Source organism: Balaenoptera ricei, chromosome 16, assembly GCF_028023285.1.
Source record: "Balaenoptera ricei isolate mBalRic1 chromosome 16, mBalRic1.hap2, whole genome shotgun sequence".
Taxonomy (NCBI): domain Eukaryota; kingdom Metazoa; phylum Chordata; class Mammalia; order Artiodactyla; family Balaenopteridae; genus Balaenoptera; species Balaenoptera ricei.
The window spans coordinates 86,399,303-86,414,769 of record NC_082654.1 but is presented as its reverse complement, the minus strand read 5'-3'; the positions used below and the strand labels follow the sequence as shown (position 1 = coordinate 86,414,769).

The following is a 15,467-nucleotide window of genomic DNA, read 5'->3' as shown; positions in this document are numbered from 1 at the left end:
GGCATCGCTAGCAGCCTCGCAGGGGCGCCGCTTCCTGCCTCGCGCTCACAGGAGAGGGGACGCCCGGCCCCAGGCGCCCATGCCCGGAGTGCCGAGACCGTGCTGTGCCGCGCGGACGCGGTGCAGGCCGGGAACGACCCCTCCCGTGGGTCTCTGGCACCCCAGCGGCATCCGAGCGCGGAGCGGAGGGCCGCGGGCCTCAGGTAGGGGGACGGGGGCTCGTGGGGGTGGGTGGAGGAGGGAACCACGACTCACACCAGAGCTGTTCGGCACAGTCGCGGAGCCCCCTAACCCGGCGGCCGCAGGAAGGGCTCGCCTTTGAGTAGAGGCTTTGAGGACAGGCCCGAGCCTACCCCGTTCAATTTTACAAAGCATCTGCTGGTGTAAAGCTCGCTCCCGCGCGGTTTTCCCAAGTAGCCAAGTGCCCCATGCGAGGTATCTGCAAGGAGAACCTGAGAGGGCCCGTAGCCCTGAGAGACTTGCCCTTGGCTTATGGCAAGGCCAAGGGATTTATCCTGCATGGTGATTTCTCCTGCTGAGAACTCCCAAACCCCACTCTGGTCAGCTGGCCCAGCTCTGCTTCCTGCACGTCTCCAGCCCGGGCCGGCCCTTGGCCACCTGCTGGGATGGGAAAGGGAAGGGTCTCAGAATTTCACCTTAGAAACTTGCCAGGGGGCATGGATTGAAAAACATGGGGACCATCCAGGCAGCAGAGAAGGGAGAAGGGCACCTTGCTGCCCTTTCATTGTGGAATCGGTGGCGCTTCTGCTGAGAGGGGCCTTTCCATGGGGACCGCATGCAGTGTGTTTGGTGTCTTGGAACTGAAGAATTAGAACCTGTACAATTTTCAAATTATGCTGTCCTTTAATTTAAAAACAAAACCCCCAGAACCTTTGCTTTATAAATTGAGGTCTGAAAATTGAAGGTCTGTTTTGCTTCCACTGTGACACTATATTAAGAAATGTGGATTTATTGAGAAAAGAGTCAGAATAGAGAAGGAAACAGAGAACTCAGAGGTACCACTGTAGTTTGGCAAAGGCTGGGGGGAGTTAATTTGTCAATGCTGCTGGCTTTCAGTAGCCTGCAGCCATTCTCCTCCTGCGGCTGAGGGGGTATAAAGCTGTACTGGGTTGCTCTACTCTTCTTTTGTAGAATTCCAGCTCAGAGCCATCTCTTGATGTATAAGTATTTCGCAGACTAGGTTCCCAGGCAACTCCTGGAGGGCCAGAGGGGTTCCTTTCTTCATTATACCTGTCTGTTTGAATGAAAACCAGCAACGACATATTTTTCTTTAAATCTGGTTTATGGTCTATCATCCAAAAACCAGATTAGCTATTTCCGCACTCTCTCAATAGGCTCGAGTTCCTGGAAACTGAAACCTAGAGAGGGTGGAAGAGTGCCCGAGGGAGAACGGGAGAGCCTGCAGGGAACCGTGACTCCTGGGTGTTTAATGAGCTTCCTAAACAGCATGGTCATTAATTGGCAAGTGATGACCTTAAGGAGAAACTACTGGTGAAAATGTAAAAGCCTTTTGTTAACAATGTGCCCACCAGGTGCGCACCTTATGGAGTATTTTCATTGCATTTCCAACACCTGGGAGGGTGTTGCCCACCTTGGGCAGAGGGCAGATGTTTAATAGATATATTGAATAAGTTCAATTACATACAATTATATCAATGGAAGGGTCAGCAACACTATGAGGTTAGGGTTAGGGTTAGGGCCAGGGCCAGGGTCAGGGTCAGGGTCAGGGTCGTTAGGGTTAGGGTTTAGGGTTTAGGGTTAGGGTTTAGGGTTAGGGGTTAGGGTTTAGGGTTAGGGTTAGGGTTTAGGGTTAGGGTTAGGGTTAGAGGGTTAGGGTTAGGGTTCGGGTTAGGGTTAAGGTTAGGGTTGTTAGGGTTAGGGTTAGGGTTTACGGTTAGGGTAAGGGTTTAGGGTTAGGGTTTAGGGTTTAGGGTTTAGGGTTAGGGTTTAGGGTTTAGGGTTAGGGTTAGGGTTAGACAATTAGGTTTAGGGTTAGGGTTAGGGGTTAGGGTTAGGGGTTAGGGTTAGGGTTAGGGTTAAAAATGCAAGTTCTGGGGTTGGGCAGATCTGGGTTCAGACCGTCGTTTACAAACTGTCTTCGTGCAAATCGTGTGTTATTTTTCTAAGACTCAGCTTCTACCTTTATGAAACGGGGGTAGCAGTGGTGCTGATCCCAGAGGTTTTGTTGAGGCAAAGCTGTTTTCTCAGTTCCTAGCATGCGTGAGTGCTCAATGCACTTAGTTAATATTACGGTTATTGACCCTGGAGATACTCCCCAAAGCTAAAGGCCAGAGGCCTGACAGGTGTGTTGAGGAGGTGGGTGACTACTGTGAGCCGGAGGTGGCAGGTAACCGGAGGAATGGAATGGTTGCTGCAGAGCGGGACTGTTTTTCTCCTGCTTTAGACTTTTTTGTATTTTCTACATTTTCTTAAAAGAACCATGTAGATGGTTTTGTACCCTGAAAACTTCCAACAAAAACTTTAAAGACCTTATCCATGCAAACATTTACTCTAAAAAGCTGGAGAATGGAACTGAAGGCCTATTTTGGAGAACTTTCTGTATTCCCATTTCCTGGAATCTTCTGAAATGGAACCAAGTGGGGGAGGGGTGTGATCTGTACTAATTCTCTGAGCTCTTGGGTCTAATCACTGAGCATCCCTGCATCCCAGCTTCCTCCTGAGATCATGGGTACCTCTCAGTTCATAAATTCAACAATTCCTTATGTAAGTAAATAAACACACAAAATACATCAGTGGCCAACAGTTCCTCACTGTCATCAATACTGGCCACGGTGAGCTCTCCTTGGCTCACAAAGGGGAAGTCAAAGGGGTTGGTTGAAATGAGAAGCAGGTCTGTGAAGCAGAAGGATCCCTTTAGCATCTTATGCACAACTGACTCTGAGTTTTTTTCCAATGTGATCGATTTGGAAGATGAGAATGATAACCAAGGAACTTACCCATAAGTTCCGGCTTCTTGTTTGACATGATTTGGTAAAAAATATGATAGCCTCTCTCACGGGATAACTGAAATGCCACCCTGGATTTTTCTAAGAGATATAAGATAACAAAAAACGATGTGATTTTAGGGTCCCCAGGAGATGCCTCTGTGGCCAAAGCCAAGGTGCCAGATAGAGTGTTTGGACTCACAGGTTTCAATGTCCGCTGACACCAGCTTTCCTGTGGCTCCAAAGTGAATGCGAATGAACGTCCCCTGTCCAAAGACAGATTGAAAAACACAGTTATTTTCTTTCTATGGTACTGTAGCCAGCTTCTGTTAGGTACTACTGAGGATGGGTGGGCTGTGTAGGCTCACGGAGGAGGTGATGCCAGAAGCATGAGGACCTTCCTTCTCTCTGTTTGCTTGGCATCTGGTCCCCACGCCGGCTCAGCCAAGACTCAGGTAGCTCTGCCCAAAGCACCTGGCCCTGTTCCCACAGCTCTGGGGATGCCTGCAGGCTCCCTCTCAAGTCTCTGTTTGGGACCACCTCACACCTGACTGTCTCCTTGGTCTTTATCCTGCTCAAACTCTTTGTAACACCTTTGAACTGATAACCTGGTTGGACTATCTGACTTCTTTTTTGCCTCTGGATGTTACTTCTGAGATTTCTTGCCTCAGTTTTCCTTACTACTTACTACATGCAAACCTAGCCCCCAGGCCAGGCCTCCTGGCTCCCCAAAGACCCACTCAGCACTTGGGTTCCCCCAATCTTGGGGAGTGAGGGGTGAAATTATATATAGTATATATGTGCGTGTGTATACTCCCTTCTTACATCATCTGCTTAATTGGTCGCTACCACTCTGTGAGCCAATTGGAGGGCAAAAATATTGCCTTGCTTGTTCACCCACAGACCCTGGAATGTAGTACATACTCAGTAGTATTCTCAGTATTCTCTGAATGAAGCCTAAGAAGAGTTAATGAAGGACCAGTGTAGGTTTATGTGAATTATGTGTTCGCTCTTCAGGAGTTCTAGCTGCTGAATGCAAGTGCCTCTGGGTACTTGCTCTACTGGCCAGTGAAATTAGATAGGAGACTGGATACTTGTTTATTTGCCAGTGTCGGAAGTAAATGCCTCTTTGGTTGAGCTAATCCTAAGTGAAACATTGAAGGATGGGACATATCCTTCAGTATCTTCAGTATCAACTTCTTCCCAATTTTTGAGCTCTGCTGCCTCCACCAGGTTTTCCCTCCTCCCAGCACCTCCTGACTTGGAGAAGGTCAGATCTGCTAACTAACTTCACACTAAGGTTTTCATGGCTAATAAGTCAGTGGATACTGTTCAATGGACTTATGTATTTTAAAATGCTTCCACCTGAAGAGACCAATTTTAGCATAGAGAAGTCATTTTGTACTTGTGGAATTTGAATCTTGAATCATTGTGACTTCAGGAGGCTCTGAGGTGATGCTGATTAGTTAGGGAAGGACAGCTAAATCTTCCTTCGGCTGGGAATAAGACAAAATGTTCTTTGAAGGGTTATCAGAATATCCTGGTTGGGCAGCTTGATCTGAAGCGCTTGGGGGTAGACTAAGGCCAGGTATATCCTAGTTTATGTGGCCATTTTTCATATTCAGCATTGGAGGAGAGGGTTTTCTTCCTGGGGGTCATTGACAATTGGACTGAGTCTTAACGAATCTCAAGGAGTTGTCATTCCTCACGGTCTTGACATTTCCAAAGGCCTCCAGGAGGGGGTTGGCCTGGATGATCTGGTCTTCCAGGGTTCCCTAATAATAAGTGAGAAGAGGAAAAGAGAGGACTTTGGACGTCTTCCGAAGTAACTTCCCAGTGACTCAAAAGTGTGGATGCTCTGGGAAGGTCCCAGGGAGAGATGTCGCCCAGCTCAGGCTGGTGACAGGTACAGTTGTGCTGAGTACCCACAGGCCCATCCCCACCCCACCCAAGGAGGCTTCAAGGTCCCATCGTAGAAGGAGTCTTAGCACAGCATCAAAGTGGCTTCTGGCCACACCAGATTCCAGGTTGGAGCCCTACCCGCTACCTCTCAATCTCCCAGATGGCCTTTCTTTTCTGATAACATTTTATCATAAATTATGGATTTGTAAAATATAGACCTCTGTTCCTGCATGCACCAGGACCCATTTATACAGATATTCGGGTTCAGAAGTAGAAACAGACTGTGAGCAATGAAAGTGACCCATATGATAGAAACAGTGGTTCTCAAAAAAAATGTTTAAGTTGCATAAAATATTTTGTGAGAATTATTACGTAGAAATCCACTTATAGAAAGCAGAGTTTTCACCTTTCCCCCTTCCCCACATGATTGCTTGCCTTTCTGACTTCAGAGCTGTTTGGAAACTACTGTCCAGCCCAGTGGTTCTCAAAGTGTGATCCCTGGACAGGGCATGAACAATGGGAACATGACAGAAATGCAACATGCCAGGATTTTGAATGTGAGACAGGAATTTCAGTCAGAAATTCTGGGCCTGGGGACCAGCAATCCGTTGTTAACGAACCCTCCTGGTGATTCTGACGTGCACTCCAGTTTGAGAACCACTGGCCTAAACCATTCCTTCTCCAAAGGAGGATGTGGAGTTGTTCAAGGTCACTCGGCTGTTGCTGATGGAGCTGGTGCTAGAGCCCGAGTCCACAAGGTGGAGCCATTTCCTGCCTTACCCGGTAAACACCCCCTGGGGCAGGACCTCGTGCTGTGCATCTCTGCTGAGCACAAAGCCCTGCGGACACTTGGGGCTCACCTGGGGTTTCAGTTATAGTCATTCCAGCAAGCCTTCCAGGTGCAGGAAGCTGCTCACCTGCATCTTGCCCGGCCGCTGCTCCTTCCTCTTCTCCCCAGTGACCGCAATTGCTGCAAAGTGCTGGATCACACGCTTGGTGTTCACTGTCTTCCCAGCCCCGGATTCTCCGCTGTTGATTTAAAAGTAAGTGAGAGGGACTTCCCTGGTGGTCCAGTGGTAAAGAACCCGCCTTGCAATGCAAGGGACGCGGGTTCAATCCCTGGTCAGGGAAATAAGATCCCACATGCCGCGGGGCAACCGAGCCCGCACGCCATAACTACTGAGCTTGCGCACCTCAATTAGAGCCCACGTGCCACAAACTACAGAGCCCACGTGCTCTGGTGCCTGCGTGCCACAACTACAGAGCCCACGCACTCTGGAGCCTGCGTGCCACAACTAGAGAAGAGAAAACCCGCCCGCCACAACTAGAGAGAAGCCTGTACACCACAGCGAAGAGCCCACGCGCCCCAACAAAAGATCCCGAGTGCTGCAACTAAGACCTGACACACCCCAAAATAAATAAAATATAATAAAGTAAAATAAAATAAAATAAAGTGAGATACACAGACATAGAGAACAGACTTGTAATTGCCAAGGGGACCAAGGAAAGGGGGAATGGAGGACAAATGGATTGAGAGTTTGGGATGAGTAGATGCAAACTATTAGATATAGAATGCATAACCAACAAGGTCCTACTGCATTGCACAGGGAACTATATTCAATACCTTGTGATAAAACAAAATGGAAAAGAATATGAAAAGGAATATATATGTATAACTGAATCACTTTGCTGTACAGCAGACATTAATACAACATTGTAAATCAAGTATACTTCAATAAAATAAATTTTTTTAAAAAAGTAAGTGAGCTAAAGGAGAGCAGAAGGAATGGACAGCCCCTTCCAAGTCATCATGGCAACAACACAGGTTACTCACGCGATGAGGACGGACTGGTTGTCTCGATCTAGAAATGCAGAAGGAAGCAGGACAGAATAAATAAACAACATACAGGCAGGATATACAAATCAGGCAACATTGGGGGTAGACAGAGCCCATGAGTTCTAGTTCTGGCTTTGCCATTAACTAGTGGTGTGATGATTTGGGCATGTCGAATCTTCTTGGAGATAATTTGTGCAGATTTCCCAAATGCTGGATGTGTAACGTGGGCAGCATGGGAAGTGAACGGTGAGTCCCACAGTGTGGAAGTTATTCGTGTTCACAGATCTTTACCTCCTCAATAGCGCTTTCTTATCTCCCTTTTCAACAAAGAAAGCAAGTCTCAGACTTAGAACTTGTAAGAAGCCACAGCTTCTAATTAGAATTTATGGACACTGATTTGTTGTCATTGCCTTTTTCTTTCACCTTTACTTTCTACTTGTGGACAGTGACCGTGGTTTTCCATTTACAAGAGTGTTATAGGTTGAATTGTGTTCCCCCCAACAAACTAATATGTTGAGGCCCTAACTAACCCCCAGTACCTCAAAATGTGACCTTATTTGGAAATAGGGTCATTGCAGATGTAATTAGTGAAGATGAGGTCATACTGGAGGAGGTGGGCCCCTAATCCAATATGTCTGGTGTCCTTATAAAAAGAGAAATTTGGAGACAGATGAGAACACAATGTGAAGATGAAAGTGCAGATCAAGGTGATGATTCTATAAGCCAAGGGATGGCAAGGATGGCCAGCAAACCACCGGAAGCTGGGAGAGTGGCCTGGACCACATTCTCCCTCTCGGCCCTCAGAGGGAACCAACCCTGCTGACACCTTGATCTCAGACTTCCAGGCTCCAGAGCTGTGACACAATGCATTTCTGTTGCTTAGGCTACCCAGTGTGTAGTACTTGGTTACGGCAGTCCTAAGAAACTAATACTAATAGTGATATTATTCTTCCTTTTTTTAAAAAATAGTTTTCTTCCAGATCAAAGGGCAGATTTGTTCGGTTCCTATTTTATTTTTATTTTTGGCTACGCCACGTGGCATGTGGGATCTTAGTTCCCTGACCAGGTATTGAATCCGTGTCCCTTGCAGTGGAAGCACAGAATCTTAACCATTGGACCGCCAGGGAATTCCCTATTCTTCCTTTTTGAAATGGACGGAACTTCAGTCACTATAAGGAAAGATTTTAAATATGCAGAAATGGCCAGGATTGCGAATGTGACATTGGAATGGCTGAAGTTTGGGCAACATTGTTCTGGATGACTTTTAAGCATCTTCAGATCTCAGATGCTTGCTTCTACTTCTTCTCTCTGCACCAAGTCAAATTAGGTGAAAGTGGAACAGACCGAAGTGATGTTAGGCATGACAAGGGTGACAGTATTACCACATCTCTGCTATTTCATCTGCTATTCTGGAAATTTAAGGAGGAGAAAGAGGGAGCCTGAGAAAACAGGTGAAGGGAAGTTGCTGTGCCCATTTCTCCAACTTTGCATTCCTAAGTGGCTACTAATATAGTCTCTCTTCCAAGTGTGCTCCTGTTGGGGGTTTCTTTGGAGTTGGGGGCAGCGCATCTCCTTGTGCTTCACATCCACCCCCAGAGAAGCATGTACTTAGTGTGGCTTCAGTCCCAAGCTCTGGCTTAAGAACCGTGACTGGTAATGGAAGATACTGCGCCCCTGGCTTTCCATCCTGACATCCTCTGAATCTACTGAGGTCACTTTGGTCATTGCACCGTTTGGATGACCAAAGCCTGTGAAGGGTTCGAGTAATTAACTAAGAACCAGTGCAGTTAAAAGACTTGAATACTTCACTAAAACTATTTTTTAAAATATGGATTAAAGAAATTACTCACCAGTCAACATGAACTGATAGGCGTTGTCAGAGATGGAGAAGATGTGCGGCGGGGCCTCCTGGTGCTTTTTCCCTCTGTAGGCCGTCACCACCTCAGGGTTGTACACCGGCAGCCACTGGTAGGTGTTGACGGTGACACAGAAGAGGCCTGAGTAGGTCTGAGAAAATCAGAAAATTCAACCTATGGATCTTGACTTTACTAAGAGAAGGAAATGGAATAAAGAGAGGTTGAAGGGTACTCACGTAGATCATCCAGGCTGCGTAACGCTCTTTGAGGTTGTACAGCACTCCTGGCTCGTGTAGGTGGGTCATCATGGCCATGTCCTCGATCTTGTCAAATTTGGGAGGGTTCATGGGGAAGACTTGGTCACTGTTCGGAGTGAGTGTCTGGATATTGAGAGGAAAATCACATGATGAGTGGGAGAGCCGATGTGGTGACCTACCAGTGGGGTGAAAATGGTGAGATATTGTGGTGAGATTACCCCATTACCGTGGTTAACGTTATGGATCATTTCTGTGCCCAGAGATGATCCGTAAATAACTGTTCTTGATAAATCTAAGACTGGTCAAACTGTATAACCAATTCTGGTCTGATGCCCCCAAGTCAGCATGCCATTCTGTGTGCCAGAAGAGGGTTACAGGTGTGCAAAGTTATAGAGCCCTTCAGCCTCAGGGTGGCCAGGTGGAACTCAGGATGGCCAAGGCCACAGCAGCTTGCCTCTGTTTACCCCATTTGCTATGAGTGCTGCAATGAGATCAAGCTTGGAAGATTGGAAAAAACTCTTCCAGTGTATTCTGTAAATCTCCACCTCAATACCTCTGCTCATGTGGGTCCCTTTGTCTGGAATATATCTACATTGAAATTACATCTATCAACCTTCAAAGCTCTTCTGAAGTGCCACCTCTTCCATGACCTGTTTCTTCTCTCCCCTGTCTTTTCAAGGCTTCCAGAATTCCTTGCACCGCTGCCCTAATAGTTAAAACATTTGGACTTGAAGCATGGTCCATGCCTGAACAGTATTTTGAGACTATTACCTAATTTTCCCCTCTCTGTTTTCCCTCCCCTTTAAGCATACAACTGGCACTCCATTACTCAGGAAAGGTAGAAAATAGGGCATAAAAGCGAGAGAGCCTGTAAGCCTTTCTAGCGTTTGTTTTCCAAAAGCCCGAATCCTCAGAAGAGCTTTGAGGGTTTTACCGAAAAGATAAAAGGGAGGAGATTTGTTGATATAGACCAAATCTCTTGAGGAAAGGAAGCCCTTCTGCCCCACCGCCCTAAACTAGAGAGAGAGGGACATCCAAAATAGCATAAGGAAGATGGAAAAATCTGTGTGTCCTGAAGGTTCAGAAACTGGGGCGCTCCTTCCACTTCCGGGACTGCAGGGCCTGCGGTCTCCCGGGCTCCCGCACGCACCGACTTGCCAACGAGACAAAGGACAGGGGCGCGCTGCCAACGGCGACGCGTGGCGTCATGCGTCGCGGGGCGCGCCTCGGCCTGCGCGCTTGCACGCGTCCTGGGAGCCGCTGACGGGCCTGCGCGCCGGTGCGGAGCCGGAGGCGGGCCGTGGGGGCCCAAAGACGGATAGGGCGGGTCGGCTCCGGGACCGAGGCGGCAACACGTCGAGCGAGCGCCTGTGCCCGAGGGCAGCGATGCTGTGGTTCCAGGGCGCCATTCCGGCCGCCATCGCGTCGGCCAAGAGGAGCGGCGCGGTCTTCGTGGTGTTCGTGGCAGGTGATGATGAACAGGCTACACAGATGGCTGCAAGTTGGGAAGATGAGAAAGTGACAGAAGCATCTTCCAACAGCTTTGTTGCTGTGAAAATCGATACCAAAAGTGAAGCCTGCCTACAGTTTTCACAGATCTATCCTGTAGTGTGTGTTCCATCCAGTTTCTTTATTGGAGACAGTGGAATTCCCTTGGAAGTAATAGCAGGAAGTGTTCCTGCAGATGAACTTGTTACCAGAATCCACAAAGTCCGGCAGATGCACTCGTTAAAAGGTGAAATATCAGTGGCAAATAGTGGCCAGTGAGAAAGTTCAGTCTCTACTCCATCCACCTCATTTGATCAGAACAACACTTCTGAAAACTGTCAGTCCAGAAATGTAGAGCTCTGTGAGACACCACCCACTTCTGATACAAAGTCAGATTCTGCAACAGGAGGAGAAATTTCAGGCCAGGCCACTGTGTCTCCAGAGCCTGGTGGATGTTCAAATCAGAGACCTACAGAGGAGCTCACCGTCAGAGTGGAAAGACTAACCAAAAAACTTGAAGAAAAGAGAGAAGAGAAAAGGAAAGAGGAAGAACAGAGAGAGATTAAGGAGGAAATTGAGAGGAGGAAAACTGGAAAAGAAATGTTGGATTATAAAAGAAAGCAAGAAGAAGAATTAACAAAAAGAATGTTAGAGGAAAGGAACAGAGAAAAGGCAGAAGATAGGGCAGCTCGAGAGCGTATAAAACAGAAGATTGCACTGGACCGTGCAGAGAGAGCTGCTCGTTTTGCAAAGACACAGGAAGAAGTAGAAGCTGCTAAAGCTGCAGCCCTGCTGGCCAAACAGGCAGAAATGGAAGTCAAGAGAGACTCTTCCGCAACAGAAGGAAGCAGTGTTGCGAGAATTCAATTCCGTCTTCCTGATGGTTCTTCCTTCACAAATCAGTTCCCTTCTGATGCTCCTCTAGAAGCAGCAAGGCAGTTTGCTGCACAGACTGTTGGCAACACTTACAGTAATTTTTCATTAGCGACAATGTTTCCCAGGAGGGAATTTACCAAAGAAGATTATAAAAAGAAATTACTGGATTTGGAACTTGCCCCAAGTGCTTCAGTGGTACTGTTGCCAGCAGGAAGACCAACTACATCCATGGTACATTCTTCCAGTGGCGACTTTTGGACATTCTTGGGGACAGTACTTTACCCATTCCTTGCCATCTGGAGATTGATTAGCAACTTCTTATTTAGTAATCCTCCTCCTGCACAGACCTCGGTGAGAGCAGCATCATTGGAATCCTCAAACCTTGCATCCTCTAGCAACTCAGAAAAAAGGGAACCAGTCAGAAAAAGAGTGCTGGAGAAACGGGGGGAAGACTTGAAAAAGGAGGGCAAGATATATAGATTGAGGACTCAAGACGATGGTGAAGATGAAAACAACACTTGGAATGGAAATTCTACTCAACAGATGCAGTGTGACAAGGACAATATGTGCAGTAATCATTGTTTCTCTTATGATTTAAGTCAACTAAAACTCTACTGGAGAAGTGGGACTGCTTTATGTTTTCCAACTCATCTACAAAGTGTCTCTTTATTCCTGCTTAGTGGGTTAAAGTTGTTTAACCTCAGATAAGTCAAGAGATAAAATAACTGGCTGCTAGGTCCTTGTATATGGTAAGCAACTGCTAGAAGCCTAAAATAGCAAAAGGTCTGCGACAGCCTCCCTTTATCAGCTTTCTTGTTTAGTATTTCATATACCCATTAGCCCTGTGCTCTCAGATGATATGTTTTGTTTAGGGCTGTTTTGCTCCAGAACTCCTCAGCCCACACAAAGTAACTGGTGTGTCACTGAATAATTTGATCTTGAGTCAGAGCGTTTTAACTAGCCAATCAGATGATAATTTGGGTTTAACTTTTCTCTTCTTGCTCATCAGCTGCAAGCAAAATCTTGTAGTTTTTAATCTTACTTAAACACTGGATAAAAAAATCTTTTCCAAAAAAAAAAAAAAAAAAGAAACTGGGGCTTGTTTCTTAGCAATCCTTCAGGGGGGGCAGTGACACCCCATGTGGTATTACTGAAAATGTGGCATGGCTCTGGGGAGGGGACCCCAATAGTAACTCCAGAAAATTTATTTCCGGCCCTGTGAAAAGAGGCTGACACCAGAGGTTAAGTTTAATAATAACAATCATCATCATCATCATCGTCATCATCATCTGTCTTGTATGCTTGAATTTGTGAACTGCGATTCATACCTACCATGTACTCTTTTTTAAAAAAATTATTTTATTTATTTATTTTTGGCTGCGTTGGGTCTTCCTTACTGCACACGGGCTTTTCTCTAGTTGTGGCGTGTGGGGGCTACTCTTCGTTGCGGTGCACGGTCTTCTCATTGTGATGGCTTCTCTTGTTGCAGAGCACAGGCTCTAGGCACATGGGCTTCAGTAGTTGTGGCGCACGGGCTGAGTAGTTGTGGCTCGCGGGCTCTAGAGTGCAGGCTCAGTAGTTGTGGCGCACGGGCTTAGTTGCTCCGCGGCATGTGGGATCTTCTGGGACCGGGGATTGACCCCGTGTCCCCTGCATCGGCAGGCGGATTCTTAACCTCTGTGCCACCAGGGAAGTCCCCATACCCACCGTGTACTCTTGATTCCTACACTAGATGATAAACTTTGGGGAAGCGGGACTGAGATTTGCTCATATTTGCAGAGTGATAGACACTGTGACCTAGACATGGTGCGTGTCCAGTAAGGATTGAATTGAATGGTGCTCTGTAATTCTCTGCATTAAATTAGGCATTGCCTCTGGAGCTCCCTCTGTAAGTCACTCTGCAGCCTAGAGAGTTCTATTTGGTATATTCGCCCATCCAGCAGCAATCTGTATCAATCTCTCCCTTAAACAGTCCAAACTCTTCCACCACCACCTTCCCCTTTCTCCAAAGCAAACATCATAAAAACTCTCAAAGCCCAAGTCCTCGAAGGAAAGAGCCAGAGGAAAGGTACGTGCCATGGCAGTTTTTACCTGCGACTTCACTCAGAGTAGATCAATGTGAGTCTTGTTCTATCTTCAGATTCCTATGGGCCAGCATGCAATTTCTACTATTCTACTCCAAAGGCAAAGGGGGATGCCCATGTTAGCAAGGACATCTGAGATCAACACTTACCCGGTTGTCGAGGGTCTCGACTGTGACTTTGTCATTTTCCTTGCTCTGGATCATACCTTTCACATAAAATTCCTTATCATCCACTGCAAAGCAAGCTTTCTTAGAATCAAATGGGCGATTTTGAGCCTCGATTCTCTCCTTCTCTGATTTCCACAGGTAGGGAGCTGCTTCTCCAAAAATGGCCATCTCTGCATCAGAGCTCATGACTGCAGGGGCTGGGAAGACCAGGGCTGCTGAATCTGGAGCTTTGGGGAGCTCCATCCTGTTATTTCCATTCAGACAGGGGGCCAGATTCAAAAGTTCCTGGGATTAACCTACGTTCTGAGGAATCCAGGACCTGGTATAGGGGCCTAGAGTGGGCAAGTGGGGGTGAGCTAAAGGAGATATTTTACTCCAAGAAAAAAGTTTGAGGGGACATCTCTTAGTCCAGCTCCAGGTGTGGAAGTCTAAACCAATTAGAGGAAGACAAGCTGAGCCTAATAAAGGAGGCCTCAGAAAATACTTCCTTAATTACACGTCACATTTGAGCCTCATGATCTCGGTGTCATTCCCAAATCTTAAGGGTGTCTGAAAAGAATTACTGGAATGTTGATAATTCCTAGTAGAAAGTTCAGATAGCCCAGTGAAAAGTAATGACTTGAACATAAAGTACTGCCACACTTGTTTAGCCAATTACAGGCAACAAGGTGATAGGAGACATTATGGCCTAGTGCAATGGTTCCAAACTTTAATATGCACCAGAATTACCTGGACAGCTTGTTAAAACACAGATTTCTGGGCCTCACCCCCAGAGCTTCTGATTCAGTAGGTATGGGATGGGGCCTGAGAATATGCATTTCTAGAAAGTTCTTAGGCAATGCTGGTGGTGCATTCATCAGCTGATGGTGAATTCATCATTGTGGTCCAGGGACCACACTCTGAGAACTGCTGGTGTAGGGCCTTCTGACTCCAAGAGTGGTCCTTGAACACGTTGCATCAGCATCACCGAGGAGTTGTTAGACATTCAGAATCTCAGAACCACCCCGCATTACAAAACCAGAATCTGCACTTTAACAAGATCTCCAGGTGATTTCTAGGCATAGTAGAGTTGAGAAGTACTGGGCTTAAGGCAGGGGTCTCCAAACTTTAGTTATGTGTAGCAGTGTCGGGGTGTGACAAACAGTGTTTAATTAAATACCTGCTTTAGAACTCACTGCTTAGCGTGTGTGTGTGTGTGCATGTACGTGTATGGTGTGTTTATGTATCTTTCTGCCTCTCTCTCTCTGTCCACCCTCCCGCTCATCCCTCCCGTCACTTCTTTCCAAACAATCCCCTTTCACAGACCTTCTCTTTATGTGTTTTCCTTGCTTAGAAGCTAGACAAATTTGGCTTAAAGTCCCGGCACCGAACTTGGTCAAACCACTTAACTTCTTTGGGCCACTAATTTCACTTAAAATGAAGAAGCAAGCTAGCTCATTTCTAAGGCCCCTGCAGGTTGTGTGACTTTTCTGGTTCCTTTTCCTCATCTGCATTTGCTTTTCCTGTTCCCTCTGGACCTCTTCCCGTATCCTTCCTGACCCTCTACTTCTTTTCCCCACAACTCTTCCCCTTCTCCCTTTCTTTCTCTGCTTTTTCTTTTCCATACATTCTTCTGTAAGTGGCCATAAAATGGAGTTCAATTACACACATGTATCCCCATATCTCTCTTAAGAAATAGGTCATATGTTTTGAATAAAGCCTTTTATGTTTCCTATTAAAAGTGGGAAAATTGAACATTTTATGGTTCTCTCTTGGAACTTCCCCCGCCCTCAATCTTACACTTTATGAAATTACTCTTCGTTGGTAACTGTTGTTTCAATATCCCTCCTTGAGATTCTGGGGGAATCTAGTCCTACAGAAAGAGGAGCAACTGCTTCCCTCTGGATCTTATTCAGGATAAGTTGCATTTCGATTTTACTTTGGCCAGAGGCTCTGCTGAACCATCTGTGTGCTCGTGGTTAAGTTTTCATAGTTAAGAGATTGGAACTCAATATAGCACCACAAAGAGGACCTCTGGCTTGCAGGCTTCATGCG

At 46.6% G+C, this 15,467-nt stretch overlaps 1 protein-coding gene and 1 pseudogene across 1 annotated transcript; one reads left to right on the top strand and one right to left on the bottom strand.

Annotated features, from left to right (window-relative positions):
• Positions 1–561: 561 nt before the first annotated feature.
• Positions 562–13,619, bottom strand: LOC132350458 (myosin-13-like). The gene is made up of 10 exons (XM_059899643.1): positions 13,416–13,619; positions 8,798–8,941; positions 8,556–8,712; positions 6,703–6,730; positions 5,786–5,897; positions 4,649–4,741; positions 3,171–3,232; positions 2,979–3,079; positions 2,771–2,874; positions 562–618 (listed from the first exon to the last, which is right to left on the bottom strand). Exons 1-10 carry the CDS (start codon positions 13,617–13,619, stop codon positions 562–564), a joined length of 1,062 nt encoding a protein of 353 aa, XP_059755626.1.
• On the top strand, positions 10,191–11,984 carry LOC132350298 (UBX domain-containing protein 4-like; annotated as a pseudogene).
• Positions 13,620–15,467: the final 1,848 nt, after the last annotated feature.